This window comes from Molothrus ater, chromosome 2 (genome assembly GCF_012460135.2).
Source record: "Molothrus ater isolate BHLD 08-10-18 breed brown headed cowbird chromosome 2, BPBGC_Mater_1.1, whole genome shotgun sequence".
NCBI classification, from domain to species: domain Eukaryota; kingdom Metazoa; phylum Chordata; class Aves; order Passeriformes; family Icteridae; genus Molothrus; species Molothrus ater.
Genome location: NC_050479.2, coordinates 72,503,979 through 72,526,616, shown reverse-complemented (window position 1 = coordinate 72,526,616; position 22,638 = coordinate 72,503,979). Strand labels below are relative to the sequence as shown.

The following is a 22,638-nucleotide window of genomic DNA, read 5'->3' as shown; positions in this document are numbered from 1 at the left end:
ATCCCTAAGCATGGGCTTCCTAAACCAGCAGAAAACTAATTTAGCACAAAATGAAATAACATGTTTGTGAAAGCAGTCTGGAGAGAATGGATCATGTCCTGCTTGTTTCTGCTTCAGTTCTTTGAAAGGAATGTTAACAAACACATAGGAATACCAACAATGTTTTCAGAGTTTGGTAGAATGTCTCAGGACAATGTTTTTCAGGGATTCTTTTAGTTCAATCATACAGTTACATTTGATTTTTATGTCAGCTTTGTTGGGGTTTCTTAATTCTATAAATATTACTCTTTGAAAATCAACCACAGACAGAGGAAAAAAACCATTTTGATTCACTTGGCATTTGCAAAATTGTTTTCAACAAAATTCTCTTGATAGCATCTCCTTAGTAATATTGTAGTATCATTTCTATGCTTTGCAAAATATTTTGCAAATGTCAAGAGTTCTGAGCCAAAATACTTAGTATGCCTTTTGCCTTCCACATATACCAATGGTATTTGTACTGTTCATGGATACAGACAAAGAGAAAATAGTGAATTACTTGCAAAATATCACAACTTGTATAGTGATACTGGACTGGAGTCACCTTGTTTGCAGTTATTTGCACTCTTTGCCATTCTGCATGTCCAGGTCTGTGAGGGTGCACTTGTAGTTTGACCTGCTTGTAAATACTTTTCTAACAATGCTTTGCTTTCCAATTAGGCCTCAGATTTTTAGTTCGTCTCTGCACAGACATGGGGCTGAAAGAAGTCCAGGAATATATAACAAAGCTCAAGAAAGCAGAAAAATTAAAAGAAATCAGAGAGCAGGTAAGTTTGTTTCTGTGTGTATTACACAGTATTGCTGCAAAGGTAGGTGAAGCTAAAGTAATGTTTATGATACTTCAAGACAAAGTGTGTTGTTAACTTCCTGGTTTACACAAGCTTATATTTTGGGGGTTTGGAAGACTTAGTTTTAAATTACTGATCAGTCTTACATCTGTCTGAATAGTTTCTGAGCACCAGATTTTCTGTGATTTTTAAATAGTAGTGAAAGATGGACTATGTGGACATGAGGGAATGCCAGAGCCACTCACATAATTCAATGTCTGTGGAATGTCGTCTTTCCTACTCGCCAGATTTTATTTAATACTTCAGTGTATTTATGAGCCAAGTAATAATGCAACTATAGGGAGAGATGGGAAGCCTAAGAATTTGTCCATGTAAAAGAACTCCTTTTTCATTATATACAAAACTGCAGCACTGACATAGTATATAGGTAGAAGTAAACTATTCATGTGAGTGCCAATTTAAAAAAAAAAAAAAAAGAATTCCATGGAAAAGTAACAGGCTGTGAGGCTGTGAAAGGTATGAGATCATAACTTGTGTTCTGTTCAGAAGAGTGAGCTCACGTTTGTGTGTGTGTGTGCACTCGTGCATTGTTTTCTTGCTATTCTGGTGATAAAATAAGATTTTAAAATTAAAAACAGCTGCTTGTTTGAAAAGCATTATCCATGCTGTTGAGCTGCAAAGTATTCAGGCTTGGTTTGCCTATCCAGAGAATTGCCTCAGAGCTACATAGTCACATTAGGGTACTTTAAGTATTAACTAATTTACTCTGCTCTTACTAACACTTTTTGGTCCCTTTTGATGACAGATCATGTGCACAAGCATTCTAAGCTACTTCTGCCTAAGTTCCAGGGAGCCTGAGTATGCATGTGAGCAAGGGGACACTTTAAAAATGAAACTCACAAGGGGAAACACTGACTGAAGGATTGCAGCTTTATGCTACAACCACACTTTGAGGGGCTAGCTGAAGTGTACTGACCGGGTTTTCAGTAACTGTAAAATTCAAAGCACTTGGGAAAATGGACAAAAGAAAACGGTTAACAGCTGTAGTGGGATTGATATTCCTCCACGTCTCCCCATAATTGTATCAGTAAGCAAAACAGATGACCAGGTATAGTGTACCTATTCTGCAGAGCTCACAATTAAGAGATTCACTGAAGTGTGTTAAACAGCCTTTGCTTGGTTTCTGATCACTTCAGTGTCAGTAATATACATAGTTTGTTGCAGTAACTTTCAATACCTCAGTGCTTTACTTGAGAAAGCTCACGAACAACACCAGTTAAAACTGGTTTATTTTATAGTTGACTAGAGAGAGAGAGGTGCCTGGAGAAGGAAAGGCCATTTCTTTGTATGTAATTCTGGGCTTTTTTCTACACTGAAGGCATTAATTGTAGATGGGCAATGTCAAGGACTTTAAAGAAAACACCTTTTTTTCTTTACAAAAGTTAATATTTGAATACAATTTTTAAAAACCTAAAAATTGTCACGTCTCTTTCTTTTTTTTTCATATGGGAAGCAAGAGCTTTCCCAAACACATTACTTTCTGGTGAGGAAAAAGCTACTGATAGACTATTTAAAAGTTTAAATCCTCTAAGTAACTTAAGATTTTAGTAACATAAAAATTATGTTTAAATTATGGGGGTTTTTAATTCTGACTTCTTTGTGTTAAGGAAATTTATCAAGTCATACCTGAATGACAGAAGTATCAGTGGGCTCCAACACAGACTTGAACAAGTTATTGCACACTTGGTTTAGACTGTTCAGGCTTTAACAATGACCATAATTCAGCCATGATGTGGGAAGCTCCCTCTGTGTCTTGCCTTTCAGTATTCCTGTTTAAGAGTGTGTTGACTCTATCCTGTCACAGCACTAACCTTGCAAAGCAGGATCACAGAATGGTTTAGGTTGAAAGAAACATTTAAAGATTATCTAGTTTCAAGCCCCTGCTGTGGGCAGGGACACCTTCCATTATCAGGTTGCTCAGAGCCCCATCAAATCTGACTTTTAACATTTCCAGGGATGGTCATCCACAGCTTCTCTGGGCAACCTGTTCCAGTATCCCAACATCCTCAACATTTTTTTTTCTCCTTCTCTACCCTTTCTCAGTTTAAAGCCATTATTCCTTGTCCTGCCACCACAGGCCTTAGTAAAAAGTCTGTCCCCATATTTCTTTTAAGACCCCTTTAAATATTGAAAGGCCACAACATTTCCCCAGAGTCTTCTCTTCTCTTCTCTTCTCCAGGCTGAACTACTTCAACCCTCTCAGCCTGTCTTCGCTGGAGAAGTGCTTCAGCTCTCTTTTCATCTTCATGGTCCTCCTCTGGGCCCTCTCCAACAGGGCCAAGTCCTTACACTGGATGCTCCAGAACTGGACACACAACTCTGGAGTATCAGGAGGGCAGAGTAGAGCAGATCAGATAGGGTTTCTATGATGGCACTTTTAATTAGTCAAAGCTTTAAGATAGATCTGCTTAAATATTTCCTCTAGTGTGTCTAGAAAAGAAAAAAAATTAATTCAGCCTTTTGAATAAGCCTGATAGTACTGTAATTTAAACTAAACCGATTTTCATTTAAGCAGATCAAATGAAATGCAGTAAGTTTAAAAAACCCAAACAAACCCCAGACAAACATGCCTCTTTCCTTTGTGCCCCCTAAAAACCACAGCTAATAATAAAAATACAACAGGTTTCTTGTCAGTTCTGTCAACTTCATTCCTGCAGACAGGCCAGTGTTTCCAGCCTGAGTAAGCTCTGAATGGGAGCAAAATTCTGCCCCTGTGGTTCCAAGTACACTCTCTCTCTTCAGAACCTCTGAAGTCTGATCAGTTGCTTTCTGCTCCTTCTTGCTGCTCCTTGTCTTGGCAGGACATGCTCCCATCTCCTTCTTCTGCCTTTCTCCTCTGCCACACTCTCAAAACTTTCCAAGTTCCTCCCAAAGGAAAGGAACAACTTCTTCTGCTCCCAAGGAACCCACTGACACAGTTTTCTTAATAATGAACACTGTTGTAGTTGGTAAAAGAGCAAAGACTCTAAGGAAAGATGTTTCAGGGCACACTGTGATTCAGTATGCAGCTGTCCTGCATTAGTACTGGAGTATCTTTCTGTGACAATCTCTACATCAGTGCTGTCTTGCAAACAAAGCCCTGCAGTTCTTTCTTTTGCTATTGATGTTACATCTGGGTTCCCATCCTCTGATTTTGGATTTGGGAAGGTTTTTTTTGTTTGTTTCTTTGTTGGGGGTGGGTGTGTGATTTTTAGTCTTCTCTCTGCCATCTGGCTTTGGAAATTACTAGGGTTTTTTTTCCCAAGTTCCTTCTGTCATCCATGACCATACAGTCATAAACTATACTTTCTAGTTCTAAAATTACCAAATTTTAATATTTCACCATCTAAGTTTCCAATAGGAATACTGGTTTCGGTTAGCAGTACCAGATACAGTTCAATTCCTGCTCCCAATTTTAGACTAGCCCTTGACTTCTTAATTGCACCCAGTAGAGACAAAATAGGTAAAATGCTAGGATAGTATACCTGCACTTCACAGTCTGCACACAGGCTTTGTCTTCCTGTAGAAATTTATCAAAATTTTCTATTTCTGCATTGTTTTTCCAGAATAAGTATATCCACATGGAGTTTATACCAAAATAAATATTCTGGAGTGCTTATTTCCCTCAGTTCTCAAATATGGACAAGTTGTTAAATACTTCCAGCCAAGAATCTGGGAACATCTGTGGAGTTCATTCCCTGTACAAATTTTTCTCCCTGCTTCTCACAGCATTTAGTTTTTACTGCAACCTTCATATGTTGGAATGTTTGAGGGGTGGTGGGGGTGGTGGGGAAGCTGGGGTCTTTTGTTTTTGTTTGTTTGATTGGGGTTTTTTACTGCATTAGCCTTCCTTTTTCATGTTTCACTCTAAAAAAGACAGGTAATAGTGTAAAAGTTCACAGAGCCTCCTTGGCACTGCTGTGTACACACATTACTGTTTATTTCCGTTCAGTGAGCTTAATGACTGAGAACGGGGCTGATGGGCTGTGCTGAGAAGCAGCGATGAGAGGTGCAAATGCTGCAGGGGCCTTACTGCCTTTGACTTCAGGCATCCACATCTGGGCTAACCATCCTAAATGTCTTTTGCAGTCATGGGAGAAATAGGCATCTTTAGGGTGGAAACCTATTTTGAATGTCTGCTTTTAGTGTGGGATTACTTACAAACTACTCACTCGGAATTTTACAGGAGTTAATCATATGTTTAAATTGTAGTTATTATGTTATATTTTGGGAGGAAGGTCCTAGGGTGTAAATGCCAAGAAGGCACTATCACACAGGAACTGCTTCCCTTGGGTGGACAGAAGCTGAGCTGCTGTCAGACTTGTTGTCAGTCATTCAACAGTTGGGAGAGTCTGGACAGGCTTCCTGAAGGGTCGGTATATGCTACTTCACTGGGCTGTGAAAAGGATATTTAATCCAAAATTCAGAGAACATATTTTAGGCTTGAGGATTTCCCAAAGCAAATAAAAAACTGTGAGAAATTCTGGTCCCAGACTGAATTGCTCCAAGACCAGTCCTAGTTTCACACTAGGCTCAATGCTTTCCTGTCTGACTCCTGTGGGTTTTGATTTAAGAGTTCTTCCTTTTTCTGTTGGCACAAATCTTGAAAGTTTTTCACTTCTTTGGTATCATTCCAACTTTGCCAGACTTCATGATATTTTTCTGGTGAAAAATGAGCAAAGAATTTATAGTAATTGACCTGAAGACATGATGTGTGTTTTAATCAGATCCTGAATTCATATTTTGAAGTAAGATGCAGAGATACTTTATTAATAGCTGAGTGCTTTAAACATCAAGTTCTTGTACCTACCTATCAAAAAGTTCCTCACTGAGGTGTCCTGTCTTATAATTGACAAGATGTATGCATAAGAAATCTGGTGTTTTGCCAGAAGATCTAAGTCTGCCATGTCATACAAAGGTATTGCTTTGATAAACTGTTAAAATTTTCAAATAACACTCAAAAAAACACAGCTGGGAGATGTTTATGGTACCTTCCCCTATGCAAGAGAGCTGACTTTTAAACACAGCTTTTAAAATATTTACCTTCACCTTTATCTTGCATTTAACACTCAACAGCAAATTAAATTTTGCTGTGAAATACAGTTCTGTGCCAAAAATTCAAAATCCAAGATCCATAGGGTGAATAGTTCTTTTTATAGATTCCCCCACTTCTCCCTTTTGAGTCTTTACAATAATAAAATGCTTGTGGGATTTACAAGATGTTAATAGGCAGAGGCTACTTTGAACTCATGCAAGGAGGGCTGTGTTGCCTGTTTTTTCAGCTGTACTTTACAAAGGAACATCTGAACTATTTTTAGGCACATTCCTTGTATAAATTTTATCTGAAGAAAAATAATTTACTGAGATATTCTATTTGAATTTCACAGAACTCTTGTTTTATATAAACATTGGATTTAACCCTGATTTTAAGGACAATTTTTTGTGTTGAAAAACAACCTTTAGTAGTTAAACTAGACTTACTACACTGTAACATTCTTCTACTGTTTTAGTAACAAGCTGAGTTTAATTTTCAATCATTTTCTCTAATATATATTACTAAATTAGTTTTTTTGTTCTGTTCTTTCCAAACCTTTTCCACTGTCGTGCAGCGCATTAAATCTGGCAGAGAGGGCAGTGCACGGAGCCGCAAAGAGGGAAGTGGTGGTAAGTAGTCAAGGCCTCTGCTTAAATATCAGTTTTGACAGGACCCTGAAGGAAACAGATTTTCTGAAAGTGTTTCTAAAGCCTCCTTTCATCCTGAAACACACAAAAATATGCACTGAGTAATATGTAAGGGCTTCAGCAACTTTGTTTCATACTTTTTGATTTTCTCAGTGCAACTGGTACAGTAGCATGGATTTGGTTCCACATTTATGTTTTATATACAGGCCTTATTGTATTCCTAAAGCTAAATTTCTGATTGTTTTCAGTACTGTGGACATGAATGTTTTTATCCCATTAACTTGGTATTTGAACATTTTTAACTTAGGAATATTTACTAAAAGGAATCATTTGTTATAACAAAACAGAACACATAAGCCATGGAAAATAGGAATTCATTGTTTCTTTATTTAACATGAAGGAAAACTAATTTTGTGGCCACCGTGTAATCTGCTATGATAGGCGTTTGTTACAAGTCCAGCAGATTGTTCTGTGCAGCCAACCCTGTATAAAAGATAACATACCCTTTACTATCTTTGAGCTCATCCTTCCCCTTATCTCTGGGTAGCAGAACTGAAGTTCTAGAGTCTTCCCTAGAAGAAATCTTCCTCTCTGAACACTCAGTCTCCTTGCTTCTATAAATTTGCAGTCCCGATTTCCATAAATGTAAAACTCCTGCAATGGAAGTCAGGAAACTGCCCTGTATTGTCTTTTCTGCACTAGGTAGCCTGCATGTTGCAGGGCAAATGATTTTTCCCTCCCATTATTAAATCCATGAAATTAGTAATGTAAACCTAACAGTCCCCCACTGCTGCTCTAAGGAAACTAGAAGACTTCAGGCCACTTCAACCACCTGCAAAAAAAACAAAAAAAAACCAAAAAAAACAAAAAAACCAAACCAAAACAAACAATAAAAAAAAAAAAAACAAAACAAAAACAAAACAAACCAAAAACAAAAAAAACCCCAACCAACCAAAACCCCATATTTTAACCCAAAAAGGAAATGGTTTATTTGTATCCTGCTTTTGATTTATCTTGATATCAATGGGTTTCATTAGAAGATATCCCCAGTAAATTCTTGCCTCTCTTCCCTTCCTTTTACAGAGAAATATTTTATGATGTTTTTTTTCTTATTTGGTAATTTTATTTCTCCACCTACATAGCAGATATTTTACTACACTTACCAAATTCTGTAGGGTCAGGAAAAGTCATGGCACTTACTAATGTAATCTGAAGAGGACTTTAGAATGCTGTTACATTTATGAAGACTGATTCCCTGGATTTTCTGAGGCCTAAGAGTGAGTGTTAGGTGCTTGAGAGAGATCTTTTCTAGCTCAGTAATTTCACTAGAGAAGCTTTTAAGTAATTTCTTGATGTGTGGAAGAAACAACCATTCACCTAGGATTGAATTTTACCTGTTCTGGGCCTCAGGCCAAAGTAATTCTTTATTTAAGTAGCAGAGCAGGGTGGAAGAGGATGGAGAGTTTCTGGGCCCTCCTTTGTTACATAAACCCTGTGATCTGGCAGCCAGCTGGAGGTGCCAACAAAACAGCACTGTGAGACAGGATTGGTCCCTGTTCTCTGGCATTAAGAGGAATCCACTTCAGCATCCAGCAAGAAGAAATGAAGAGCAGCATTGGTAACTGGCAAGGGTATTTACAGCTGTGCAAAACTTTGCACCAGGTGTGTAGGGAAATGACACAAAGGGTCTCTTCCAGCTCTGTTTTGTAATTATCCCCACCCTCATTCATGAAAAAGGGGCATGTTTCAGGAGGGAGAGAGTAATTTAGCAAAAGAAGGTATACCTAATGCTTATGCTGAAAGGATGCTAAGACAACACAAATCCCACAAACTACCAGTTTGTCAGTATTTCTTTTAAAGACACAAGTATCTATGGAAAGTTGTCTTCCTTTTTTAATTTTTTCCTTTTTTTTTAAATTTTAAAACAATAAGAAAGGGGATGAGAGGTTAAGAAGGATAAGTGTTGACCTAGAATTTGCCCTATCAGTAATTCTTAGATTGTTGAGTTTAAGATATTATATCAAATATATGAAAGAGTTGAAAAAAACACAGTTTGGGAACAAGTCTGTGTAAGAGTATGTTTGAGAAGTCTTCATTATACAAATTCAGTGCCAGAGATCCAGCCTTTCTGGAAATGACTTGGCAAACAAGCAAAGGTACAAAGAAGGTCCTGTACTGAGCCTAGAGTTAACTTCCTGCTGGGATTCTTAATTAAAAGTTGTGGTGAGCTGCACTACTTACATGTATTTTTAGAATGAGTCAAAGGCACTGGGCACATTTTAACTGGTAATGTTGGCTCTAGGGAGCCTTATCAGTGAAGAACCTGGACACTCACAGCATCAGATGTTAAGGACTGGGCTGTATTTTGTCCACATTGTACTGAGGATGACTAATAGACACCTGAACACCCAAACATTTTATTTTGTCCAAAGCTTGGCTTTGTTCACCTGGGTTATGAGCTGTAATTTGCAGTTTTATAAATTCCTGTGCATGGCCTGTGTGAAGATACATATGAAATATAAACATGGGTTATTTTATTTCATAATATTAGTATGCTTTTGATAATTGACTTCAAAAGGAGAGGAAAAAATATAAATGTATACATTTTAAAGTTAGTCTTTTCCAGTGGTGTTGCCAAGACCAAAAAGGTTCATTTTCCTATACTGTATGAGGGATTTGCCATCATTACTGAACCCAGTGAAGCATGGAATCCTCCTTAGTTTAGTACTTACTAGCTAAATCAAAGTACTTACTAGCTAACTGAAGTCTTATGCATTCCAAATATTTTAAGTATGATGCCTGTTTTCTTTCTTTCCTCTTAGCAGCTCACTGTCCTCATACTTGTCAGCATTCCTATGAGATTTTTCCCCCTCCAAATATTTTGTCCCCATACAGTTATTTGTATTAAGAGTATTAATAATTCAGGTTTCCTTGTTTTAGGAAACATGATCTTAAATTGCTTTTAAAGAGGAAGCTAAGAAGAAAGAGAACTAAGCCAGCAAGGTTTGTACTTCATAGGGCATCCAGTACTTTGCCAATATAAATTAAAACAGAAAGGTGAGATGCACCACAGCACAATTTCAGCAATATAATTGATGTGTGCATGAATGGTAGACAGAATGGAACAGAGAGATCAAGAAAACTGACGTCTATATATCAATGTCAGTTAAAGTCTGCTCTTGTCCTGAGAGAGAGATAAGCATTAAATCTAAAATCCCTACCCAAAATTGAACACATTTGTCACTCACTATAAAAAGGGAAATTTTCTTCTCCCCACAATTATCAGATTTATGGTTTTCAATCTTACTTGGGTTATGTTGGAAGCAAATGACATTGATACAGTCCTGTTAATTTTTTTTTTTTTAATTTTAAAAAGGAGAAAAAACCCCAAAACCACAATACCATGAAACCTTGAAGGGAGCTAACAGTAACATCTGAGTTTAGGCAGTTCTCAAAGATTTTCTTTCCAATAATCTTTTCTTGTTTTCATACTCACTTTTTTGTGTTTTGCAGATACATGATTGTAATATCCAGAACTTAGCAGTTGGTGCACTGTGGTTTTTACCAGCATAAGGAATTTTTCCTGATTGATAGCATAATGCCTTTATAAGTGTAGATAATGCAAAGTATGACATTAAGGAGTCCATTCCCGTGGCAGTGTTTACTTGGTCTCTGCATTTGCCCAGCTCACTGAATGGGGAGTTCTGTGCTGGATGAGAGGAGCCGTGCAGTCTCGGACAGGAGCCCACAGAAGCAGTGTTGAATTCAGAAGAGGAAAGGCTGAGTACTTTGCATTCTCCTTGTTACCTAGGCCTGTCAGGATGGATTTGTAAAATAAACCACATGGGAATAATTTAGGTGTCTTTTCCCTTTTTCATTTCACTGGTGACTTTGTCAGTTTGTCCATCCCCAAAGATTTCCCATATTCAAACACCCTTTACCATCCCAGAGGGATCTCCTTATATATTATGGAAGTATGTTTTAGATGTTTGAGCTGTAGGCATCCCAGATAATCCTGACTGTGATAAAGATGATATTTTCTTGTTACTCTTCAGCCAGGACATGGCAATCATTTATATTTGCTAGGCTTTGTGTGCCTGTTGATGTCTCATTAATTACAAGTCTTTTTGGGAGGGTTCCATTGGCTGTGTGTGAAGAATAGTAAAAAGTTAATTAATAGGGAAGGGAAAATCTGTTGAAATGAAGAGAACATCTTAATCTGTTTTCTGCTCTGAACTCACCTAAGGAGTGAGCTGAACTGACACACCACAAACAATTTTCATTCAACAGAATTTCAAATCAAAATGAACAGCAGCCAAGTTATAAATTGCATCTACTTCCCATGCTGTTTCACAGTTTTAATATATTCTTCTGCCTTCTGCACTGAACTTACTCTTCTCTTTGGTCAAACCAATGCCAATTCTTCTCCAAAGATGGTGTTTCCATCCCAAATATGAGAGATACACTTTAAACACATTCTGGATTTATTGGAGAGTTAGCCCACTGTGCTCTTTGTTTCATAAAGATTTTACAGAGGAGGTAGATTACCAAACAATCTTACCCTTTGACGTCTTTTCTTGATGAGTACTAAAAATTCTGATTTACGTCCTTTGTGGTACTGGAGGAATTTCCAATGCAATAGTGTCATCACTGTAATTGCAACTAGTTAGATTCCTCTAAAAAAATAAATACAAGTACAATGGATTTTTTGGTTTGAAGTACACACAGGTATCGTGTGACACAGGAAGTACAGAAACATAAAAAGATGGAGAATCTTTTTTGCTAGGTATCACTACTTAAATTACAAAAACGGATTATTTTTGCAGTATGTTGCATTATTCATTGTTCTGCCATATAAAATTGATCATTTTTTAAAATTAGGTTTTATATTTTGATTCTTTTTAAATCCCATCCAAATTCTATGTGAAGGAATTAGTTCAAATCAGTTTTTGTAAAACATTGAACAACTCTAAATGAATGAAACAATTCTAATAGAATAATTTAAACATCCTAAATATAGTAATATGGCCATGAGTTATGAACAGATGAGAGGAAGGAATGCACTGTAAAAGATATCAGCATGCAGAGTGTATTATTTATGTCTTTGTATGCATAGTCCTCAGTTAAGGCTATTTAACAGAAACTATGAGGGGAAGGTAATGTCAGCATGGTAATCCAAATCTCAAGTATCATGATTTTACAGAGTAAATGTATTTATAAATCAAATTTTATATTGACCAGCTCTGCTTAATTGGTTCCTGTTGCTTTTTCAACTGAAATCTGGAGCTGTGTTCCTGTGGTCACTTCATGTGTAGGTGTCCACATTGTCACCCCAAAATGAGTACAGGGGGGATGGCCTCTGCATGAGCTACAGTAATAACTTACTTAATAAAAGCAAAATAAGTTAATAAATAAGGACTGGGTATTCATTGCAGGTTTCCTTAGATACAGAGAGCGATTTAGTTCAGCAGTGGTCTTCCATTATTCAAAAGCTACTTTGAATTAGGTGCTGGTGTTTGTAGAGTTAATACAGTAACAGAGAGAAAATTAATTTGCAGTTTCAGAAATATCTACCTGTAGTCCTCTGATTGTAGGTACAATCAGAGAGATGTTAACACTCAAAGCAGTACTCTTAGTAGATAACAGTGAGAATGAAAAGCTTTATTTGTAGTTTTTATCTTTGTTTTCTTCTGTGTATTACTTTAGTAAAAGTTAACTTCATTCCCATAATTCAAAAGGTATATAAAATCTTTTTCCTAGATGGGGTGAGAGCAGCAGGGAATCATGAGTAGAAATTGTAAAACTTGCCTCCAAAAAGTATGTGTGTCTGTGGAAAAAATGCTTTAAAAACAACTCCTTCCCTGAAGTTTTCTTTACTGTAGGATACCAAAATCCTGAAGTCTATATTGCAAGCTTATATTCCTTAATATTGCCAAATTATGTGTGAATGTATGCTAAATAAAAACATGTAGATGATTCTCCAAACAGAACTACAAAAAATAATTTCAAGATGATATTTAGACTTCTGGCAGATCATGTAATATGGTCAACAGAATTTTTAATAGCTGCCATATTGGCAGCCAAATCCTGTATCCCATGGCAAGAGTGTCAAGAAAAGCTTACCCCAAATGGCCTAACAGCCATTTCATTCCTTGTGAAAGCTGGAGCTGTGGGTTTGAACTCCCTCAGGTGAAAGAAAGCATTGAGCCAGACATCTCACTTCCTGAGCTGCTGTCTGACATCTCCATGTAATGCAGATGGTGTCAAGCACCTCTTACTTTCTTCTGGGTGCACGTTAAAATGAAAGGTGCTCCTCTTCCTCATCTTCAGGTATGCTCAGAGCATACTGCAGTCCACAAAGACTTAATGTGGTTTTGCATATTAGTCTAATCTAAACTAAATGTGAAGAATTAACCAGAAGGGTTGTTTCCCTTCACTCTTGCTGGATATAATGCTCATACAGAAGTAAGGTGAGCAGTGTTACTTTGTTGATCCACCTGAGAAAAGATTTCCATTAGGTTACTGTTAAATGTACCTAGTAAAACTTAAGGATCCTAGAACATCTAAAGAAGCCTCTGTTTTCAATTGTATTTTTTTAGGGCAGTAAGATGTGCAGGTAACTAGTGGGCATTCTGTTAATCCCACTCAGTTTGGTTTGTCTACCATCCTTTTCTTCCTTCTTTCACTTTATATAAAGTCTTTCCCCTTCCTCTGGCAGCATTGCTAGCACCCATGTGTTTTCCTCCTTCACAGCTGAAAACATTCGGTATGCCATTTTCCTCCTCTTTTATTTTCATTACATGCAGTTCTTCCTTTCTGGGACCAACCAATTAAACCTATGGAGTTTCTTCAACCAGTTCAGTCTTCCCCTAGTGTAGTCTGCTGTATTGTTCCTGTCTTTGCATCTCTTTACGGCTCCTTACAACTTTATTTATCATGTTAAAAATTAATTGTTTTCCATTATGCAAGACTGTGCCTATTTCTATCCTTCTCTTTTTCTCATTGATTATTTGTATTTTCCTCAAAACATTTTCATCCACGGCATCTCTGAGGGCCAGCTCTCACCTTTTTGTTGCACAGGCCTGTCCAGAGCCCACTCAAATCAAGGGGACGCCCTTTTGTAATTTCATAGCCCTTTAGTTGAGTTTCTCTCCAGGAAAACTCATTGTTTTCTCCCTGTTTCTTCAAATTCTTCAAATATTACTTCTTTCATGAAACCTGTCAGTGAGAATTGGTCAAAGGGAAATGGATGTACATTAAGATATGTGTTCCTTGCTTTGAAATTTCAACTGCAATATGTGTCTTGTGAACGTATTAACTGTTTGACATGACTGTATGTATTAGATCTTTCTTGGAGCAGAGATGTCTTCCAGTTTAGGGTTGAGCAAACAGAAGTCTGTGGTAGTATTTATAGAAAGATAAATGTTTGTCATCTTTGTAGGCATCTGGGGGGGAGTTGTTTTTTTTTTTTCTTTTAATTATAACAATATCTATTAAAATAACATTTGTAGTAAATAAGATAATGGAAATATGTTGCCAAGTCCAGACTTTGTAATTAATGTTTGCTGAATGAAACCCATTTTTCCTCCTTACGATTGAAGATTTTTAATACCCACAATGTTTGGTGTTGTAAATGAACATGTCTCTATTTGGCTGCACATCCTGCCTTGTAAATATACCAAGTCAAACTCAAAATGTTTTCTCCAGGTGAAAAAATATTGCATAAAAATTTTTTGTAGCAGATGAGATTGAAAGCTTGCCATGAATCTGAAAAAGAGAATCAGAGGTGAAGAGAATATTTCAAGTGTCTGGAATACTGCTGTGGCAGGAGAATGTTAATCTGATGTTGTCCGGGCAGGAGGCAGCCCTTGGAGCCGACACATTCCTTGGGGCCCTGCTGCAAAGGGAGCTGCCAGCAGAGTGTTTACAGCGAGCTGCAGGGCCAGCATGGTCTGTACACATGGACTGAGCCTGCTGCCACGCAGACAGCACATGGCAAATATGCTCTTCTAATTAAAAACAAACTTAAGTGTTGCATTTAACCTTGACAGTACTGAGCAGGTGGATCACACTGATGTGTAAGTAAGCACACAAACATAGGAAATGTCCAGTGTACATTGTGACAGTGTTTATATATTTATCATGCTTATTTAAATCCAAAATGTGCCTGTAATTTATAAGCAACTGAAATGTCAGCATTTGAAGCAGAAATATTTTAATGTGTTTACTCCAAAGTCATAAGGCTGTATATATTTTTTAAAAAACGTTAACACACACACGTGTGGACACAGTGTCCACTGTGTTTTAAAGACCACTATTACAAATGAGTACTGTGTCTGTCATGAAAAGATGGTTTCATCCAAGTCCAGTTTGACAGATAGTAGTAGCTGAATTGGTGTTATTCTTGTATCGTGGTTTCACAGAACATAACAGCATGTTGTCTTTTTTTTTTTTTTCCTGTTCCCCAGATAGTGGTGCTACCAAAGGGGAAAGACTGAGTGCCAAACTGAAAGTTCTGCCTGGAACAAATGAACCCTATGAAGGTAGCAGCAGTAAAGAAATAGGCAAGTGGGCATCTTATACCTTTTTTAATTTCATGGTCCTCAGGGAGAGGAGAAATAAGGAGAGAGGAAAAAATATAAGTTGTTGGAAGAGTATGTAAAATTAGATAATTGGGGAAACATTTTCCCATGAAAATGAGGCTTTCACTTCATTGTTCAGAGCTCACTATAAAGTAATTGTAAATATTAAGAAATGTGGCCCTTGTTAATATTACTTTCAATATCTGTCTGCTGCGTCCTTTAAGTCAGTTCTTGCCATTCTGCAGTCATAGGTTCTTCAATAAGACTGGATTTTCAAAGGGGTTTAAAAACTTAAATTCATGTGGAATGTGGTACTTCCTAAAAAGCCATTCCTCAAACAAGTCATCAGTCTTGCTGTTCCTTGCACATTTCCGAAGTCTTTTTCTCACTGTAGTATAATAAGAGAAATTTATTAGAAAAAACACCAAGAGGCTTCCATCAGTAGAACTCTGGAACTTTGCTCTTGTGCCCTGCCTCAGTTCCTGAATGCAGTGTTTTGTTCTCCTTCAGCATTCACATGCTCATTCTGGTCTGCATTTCAAAGACACAGATGTGTAGTGCTAAATCCTAATCTTGTATTTTTACATACATCCTAATTTTGTATGTTTAAAACCAGCTAAAGTTAAAGCTAAAATAGTTTGTAACTGTTTCACATGTATTTATTTAAACCCTAGATGCCTCCTACGTAGATCCACTTGGCCCACAACCAGAAAGACCAAAAACAGCAGCAAGAAAAAGAACGGAGGAAGATGATTTTGCTGATGAAGAACTAGGAGAGGATCTGCTTCCAGAATAGCATATGGGCCGCTCATCTTTTTTTTTAATCCTTGTAAAAGTTTTAGCTGAAACACTTTTCATTCATAATGATTTTGTAGTGGATTTTTATAAACTATCCATTAAATACTTTGAACATGCGGTACCTTATGTTAAAAACTTGGATTTGTAATTGCAGTGTCTTCTGTGATTGATTAAAAAAATAATGGTGAGGTTATTTTACTCATGCATAAGATCTACACAAGTACTCAAACACATTGCAAGCTGTATCTGAAAGCTTTTACTTTCAGAGATACATACAATGATAATATTAGAGAGAAAAGCCTCTAAAATTTCATCTTTCAATGCAGAATACCTCGAAGCAATGCTTGTAAGGTCAAAAATCCTGTATCTTTCATCCAAAGCCAGAATTTTTTAAGTCCTGTGAACTGACCTGAAAATGCTGGGTATGACCTTGGTCTTCCTTAAGGTCCCAATTCAGCGAATCACTTTGCACTGATACTAAAGAAAGCATCTTAATTTTAGCGTACTCTTAGATTAACTAGGACCATTTTTGCAGTCTCTCAGCAAAATGTCCTTATTTTTGTTGGGGTTTTTTTTTTTTTGAGTGATCAGAGTTCTCAGGATTTCAGCCTAGTTTGTTCAGAATCGCTAATTAGACAGCAGCTTTTGAGTCTTATGTTGGAGACTGTGGCACTGACCACACAGTGGTAGTTTTCTACAGCCTAACCTGAGTATGGGCAAAGTTAGTTACAGAAATCACCATTTTGCTTATGAACTGAACAAGCTGGATCTGAAGTTACTGAGACCTGTTAAATTCCTGTAGTAGGGATCACTTTGGGGAGATGAAAAATATTAGTCAGGTATTCATAATTTCCTAATAAATACTTGCAAAACTAGTCCACTGAGATGGCTTGTTTTTGGAACCCTGGCATGAGTTTGGTTTAATAGTTAGGCTTTGGTTATTGCACTTTGAATTGCAAGAATTCAATCTTCTGAAATTTTCAGTGTTCCTTCTCAGTGTTGCTCAGTGCTGCTCAGACTGTTTGCCAGTGACAGTGGAGAAGTCTCTTCGTATCTTCATGAAATGTTTTTTCAGGTTTTAGAAATGCTGCCCAGTTTCATAGGATGTCTGCAGTGGTCAGAAGTGTCCTGTGGGGTGTATGAGCTGCTTTGTGTGTAGCATGCTTCCCATGGGACCAGAGCAGTGTTTCATCTGGGATTGCACCACTTCCACCTGATGGTACAAGCAGAATGTGTTCAGTGCTGTTTATGGAACACCCCAAGGGGCTCACCAAAGAAGAAAGACAAGGTAAGCTCTGGGGCCTGATCCTTCTAAAGGGTGGAAAAGAGCATGAGAAGGAAGTGGATGGCAGCTGCCTTATTTCTGCAAGTCTCTCTTGCCTGTTCCTCAGTCCTGCTGTATCTACTGCTCTGGTTGTACAATGACAGATTCCTGGATGTTGTGGTAGTTCTTTCTGTCAGGCTTAGTCTTGGAAGACACCAGGATGCAAAGTACCACACAGGAGGGAGTATTTTCAGCTCCAGACTGCAGTGGCATGAGGTATCAGAGTTAATCACAGTAAGAGACAATAAATGGGACTCTGACAGGGAGCGTAGACAAAGCTGTGAAACAGTGCAGAAGAGAAGGCAGGAGAGATATTGCCATGGTCTTCTAACACAAAGACATTTGAGTAGACTCCAGTGGGTTGACCCTGGCTGGATGCCTGGCACCCACTGAAGCCTCTCACTCCCCTCTGCAACTGAGCAGGAGAGAGAAAATATAACAGAGGGTTCATGGGTTGAGATAAGGACCATGAGAGATCACTCACCAAAGACCATCAGAGGTGAAATAGATATAAATTAGAGATACTAATTGAATTTATTGTTAACAAAATCAGAGCAGGATAATGAGTAGTAAAACAAACCTTCAAAACACCTTCCGCCCACCCCTCTCTTCTTCTCAGCTCTACTTCCTCCCACAGTGAGGCTCAGGGAGACAGGGAATGGGGGTCGTGATGTCTTCCGTGGCCTCTCCTGCTGCTCAGGGAGAGGAGTTGTTCCCCTGCCGCACCACGGGGTCCCTCCCATGGGAGACAGTTCTCCATGAACTTGTCCAATGTGAGTCCATCTCACAAGCAACAGTTCCCCTCAAACTGCTGCAGCGTGGGTCACTCTTCCCCAGGGTGCAGCCCTTCCAGGACAGGCTGCTCCAGCATGGGCTCCTCTCCCCAGGGGCCTCCCACGGGCCACAGCCTCCTCTCAGGCATCACCTGCTCCAGCATGGGCTCCTCCATGGGCTCCAGGTGGATCTCTGCATCCCTGTGGATCTCCATGGGCTGCAGGGGCAGCTGCCTCACCACACTCTGCACCAAGGGCTGCAGGGGAATCTCAGCTCCAGTGCCTGGAGCCCCTCCTGCCCTTCCTTCTGCACTGACCTTGGTGGCTGCAGGGCTGTCCCTCTCATGTGCTCTCACCCTCCTCTTCTCTGGCTGCAATTACATCTGTGCAGTAACTTTTTACAGAGTTCTTCTTAAATATGTTATCTGAGAGGCATTACCACCATTTCTAATAGGTCCAGCCTTAATCAGCAGCACGTCCATTTTGGAGCCAGCTGGCATTGGCTCCACTGGACATTGGGGAAGCTTCTGGCAGTTTCTCATAAAAGCCACCCCTGTAGCCCCCCACTACCAAAGTTTGGCCACGCAAACTCAATACAGCATCTAATCAAAAATTGCAATCACATAGGCATGTCCAAGATAAAGTGGCATGAAGTACCAATACCTTGGGATACAGTTCACAGCTTAAGTCTATAGAAACACTCCTGCCTATATCAGAGAGATTTTGATCAGCAGCAGTTTCTTGATTCAGTTTGCCCAGATGCATAACTGTACATTAGGTAAAATTCTGTGGATTACAAACAACTGCACTTTTGTTCCAGCCCTGCACAAACTCACAGGCAGTTCTGGAACATGTTGTTTCCTGTGTACAGACTCCCAGGGACTTCTGGAACATGCTGTTTCCTATAGCATGAGGATCTGATTATATAATGCTTTGGGTTATGATGAATTTGCATGTTATTTTGCAAGCACAGTTGAGCTTGTTCTGAACTGACAGAAAGCCATGTGATCCAGCTCCAACACTGGAATAATGAGTCCTGCTGACAGTCAAAATGATATAGCCCAGGTTCATCCACTTCAAAGCTGTGTTCACTATGGCTGCATCTCTACTAGAACATTGCCAGGCAAGCCCAGAGCAGAGGAGGGGATGTGTACCCAGCTGTTCTGTAAGACCAGTAGCACAGCAGTGCACAGTAGCACAGTTTTGGACCATGACAATTCATCTCCCAGACAATTGGCTTGCATGATCCAAAGGTAAGCCTGGGCCAGGAGCCATTCTTTGGAAGCAGCTTCAGTGCATCATCCTTCTTCTTTGGTGTAAGATGTTCTGTATGAGAGAACACAAGACTCAAGGACTGGACTGAAGGCCAAAGAGTGATCCCTGATGGAGATGAATACGACTGGGATCTGTTGAGAAAGAAGCTGCATGCACATCTCCAAAGTGCTGGGTCACCACGTTGGAATGCCTCAGTCTGTCCCAGAGGTGAGCACACCTGTGTGATTCAGGCAGCTCAGCTCTCCAAGGAAATGTGGAGTGCTCTCTTCAAATAATTACCTGGTTATATAGGATTATGTACTGTGTTGATATGATGTCCCTGACCCTGTCCTTGGTTGGTATTTAGCTTGGATGCAGTGAGTTGGTGTTCCCTGCTGCCGTGTAGGATGCCCTTAGTCCTGAGATAGGTCTTAGAAACCACAGGAGTTGAAACCTGAATGAGCTAAATCACTTTCATCCATGAAATTCAAGTAGAAATTTTTCTTCAGGCTTGGTTGCACAAAACAGACTACATCTCCAGAAGCCACACACTGCAGGTATGTGCTTCCAGCAGCATTTAAACCCCATCTTGTGTTTATCATTGTGGAATTAGTCAATTAATAATTTAAGATTCCTGCTATTATATTAATTTATTATTTTATGTTAGAGGAGCAGCAACATTAAACCTGGGAAAATTCTGACCCCCTCGAGAAACTGATGCATGAGGTATCTTAGCTTCTATCATCATGAAAAGATCTCTTTTACAATATTGAACAATCCTCAGCTGACCTCTTAGACTTGAGGTCTTCCTCAGGGTAGGAACTTTACATACCAAGTTACCTTTCTCTTTGCATGTATGAAAAACATTTCTTTGTACAGGAGCCAAATAGAAATGACTACTTGAGTAGTATTTTATTTATTTCTGAACAAGCCTAGCTCTATAGCATCAAAACATTCTTAATCACATATTTCATGTTTTTCTCTGAACATCCTTTGTCAGATTACATGACTTATTACTTCTAAAACAAAGCTATTGCGGAGTAAAATAGGAATTGAAAATTGTACAAAGGTATAGTTCATAGAATCATAGAATGGCTTGGGTTGGAAGAGACCTTAAAGATCATCCAGTTCCAACCCACCTGCTGTGGGCAGGGACACCTTCCACTAGACCAGGTTTCTTCAAGCTTCATCCAAACTGGCCTCGAACACTTCCAGGGATGGGGCATCCAAAATTGCCAAGAAATAGTTTTATGATAAAATTTTATGATAAAGGGCTGTTTCTCTTGGTTCCTTTGCGAGAGCAGTATGAGATCTTAAGAAATTAATCTCATTTGCTAAGTTTTTATTATTCTTGATGTCAAGGACACAGATGATCAACTTTATGGTAAAAAGGCTATTTTTAACCTGTTTGCTCCTCAGTTTCCCCTTTGGCAAAATGAAGTCTTTGGAAGATTCTGCACTTCTCAAGAATTCACTTTTGCATAGTTAAATTGCCTAACAACTGTAAAATGTGCTGAGATGCTGCTGCAGAAGATGCCATGCCAAGGACGCTGCAAAGTGGTATTACAACTGCAGGGAAGATGAATGGGAACAGAAGAGTTTGGGTGACAGGTTAGCTGCAAACAGAATGTGAGGCAGAAGGACATCTTTGGGGAGTAATTAAATTCTTTCTCTGAAAATTTATATCTGCTGGGGATGTCAGCTGAATGCTTGTTCCACCCAACAACTTGAGTTGTTCAACTTGAAGGTCTGTATGATGATTTTTAAAACCTTTTTCACATCATTGTTTCAGATAGAGACAGGATCTCATTAATGCTGTAGCAGGATGGGAATAAGCAGTTGGAATATGCCAGTGTAGAGCAATTCTGCCATTTTTGTAATGTTTGTCACAATAATGTGATTTATTTATGTGTGAACCATAGTATCTGAAACTGGCTGTTGTGTGTGCCACAACAGCTATGGAAGACAACAACCCCAACCAGAAAACATCCTGACAACGCTGCTCCTTGGGGATTAATGTGTCTGGAAAGAGCTGCATTCTTACATTTACTGTCAGGTTTTCACCATCATTCCAATGGTTCTGAAACAATTTTCCAAATTATCATAATGGTCTGATGATAACATATTTGAAAAGGATATTTTTCTCCTGATATGACACATTTTTCTCCAGCTGTTAGTAACAATGTAAAGTTGAAGACAAACCTGGTGTGTCCTTCGTTAAACACGTTTCAGTGTTTAACATGGCATGAAATGATCTCTGGTGGAATCAGCTGCAGAAAAAGTTTCTTCTTATTAATATGAACTCACTAAAAATGTCTTTAGTGACATTTCACTTGCTGAGCTTAGTTTTCTTTGGAACATCCTAACTTTCTCATAGCAGTAATTTGTGGAACTGAACTTATTATCTGACACTGATCACTGTGGTGATAAACTCAGGAGAGAGGTAGATACCAGTCCCAAATACAAATATTGAATGACAATCTCCAGAAAGAACATTTAGAATATTAGGTAAAAGTGAAAGACATAGTTCTGAATCCATTGATTGAAATAACCAGTATTATATCAAATTCAGGATGGATTTCATATTACTAAATATTTTTTCAATATTTCATTTGCATAGATATTTTAAATCCCTCTCAAATTCTAAGAAAATTCAAAATTAACACCAATGACAAAGATACTGGCTAGTAATTTCTTAAGGTCATGGAGGAACCTAAGTTGCCAAAGTGTATTAGGGAATATTTTATGACTCACATGTCTCTAGGGTAGACTATGCCACAAGAACTGGCACAGCCCTCTGAGTTCCTCTGTAATGGAATCTCACTTGCTGACCTTCTGTGGTTCTTATTATTCGAATCAATGTGATTTTTCAAAAGACAATAAAATGCAACTATCATACAAAATTAGAATATTGCCTAGATAAGACACAAAGCCTTAAATTCAATGGCAATTTAATGCCTGTGCCATTGTTTTGTTTTCATCTGCTCTGATTTTTTGAGGCAGGCCTCTCCCAGAAATGTTGATGCATATAAAGGAAGTAAATAAAACTCACATTTTGCAAAGCCAAGTGTGACATCCTCATGCTACTCAGATATCTGAAATTTCTGAAGATGCTGATTGGTGTCAGGAAGAGCAATATAAAAAGACCTATGGTGATAAATATTTGCCATGTTGCCACACACACCACTCAAAGGTGGTGAAGTAACAAAAGGCCGGGTGCATGGTCAGGGGTTAGACTGGACCAGGCTAAATGGACACACACCTTGTCCCAGTCTTTAGCCTGAGGATAGGAGTGCAGAGGAGAGTTTGGAATTCAATTTAAAACTGTCCTTTCTCAGAGCTGAAATCTGACTCAAATC

General features: G+C 38.5%; 1 protein-coding gene across 7 annotated transcripts in view; it reads left to right on the top strand.

The window, feature by feature from the left end:
* The window catches only part of IFT88 (intraflagellar transport 88), a 101,918-nt gene extending 85,842 nt beyond the window's left edge, over positions 1 to 16,076 (top strand). For 6 of the 7 annotated variants that reach the window (XM_036404109.2, XM_036404105.2, XM_036404106.2 and 3 more), the window contains 4 exons: positions 700 to 806; positions 6,476 to 6,530; positions 15,017 to 15,112; positions 15,805 to 16,076. In XM_036404109.2, coding sequence (XP_036260002.1) covers positions 700 to 806; positions 6,476 to 6,530; positions 15,017 to 15,112; positions 15,805 to 15,926 — 380 coding nt within the window. In that variant the 3' untranslated portion in view covers positions 15,927 to 16,076. The other variant, XM_036404110.2, reaches the window with a different exon arrangement.
* Positions 16,077 to 22,638: the final 6,562 nt, after the last annotated feature.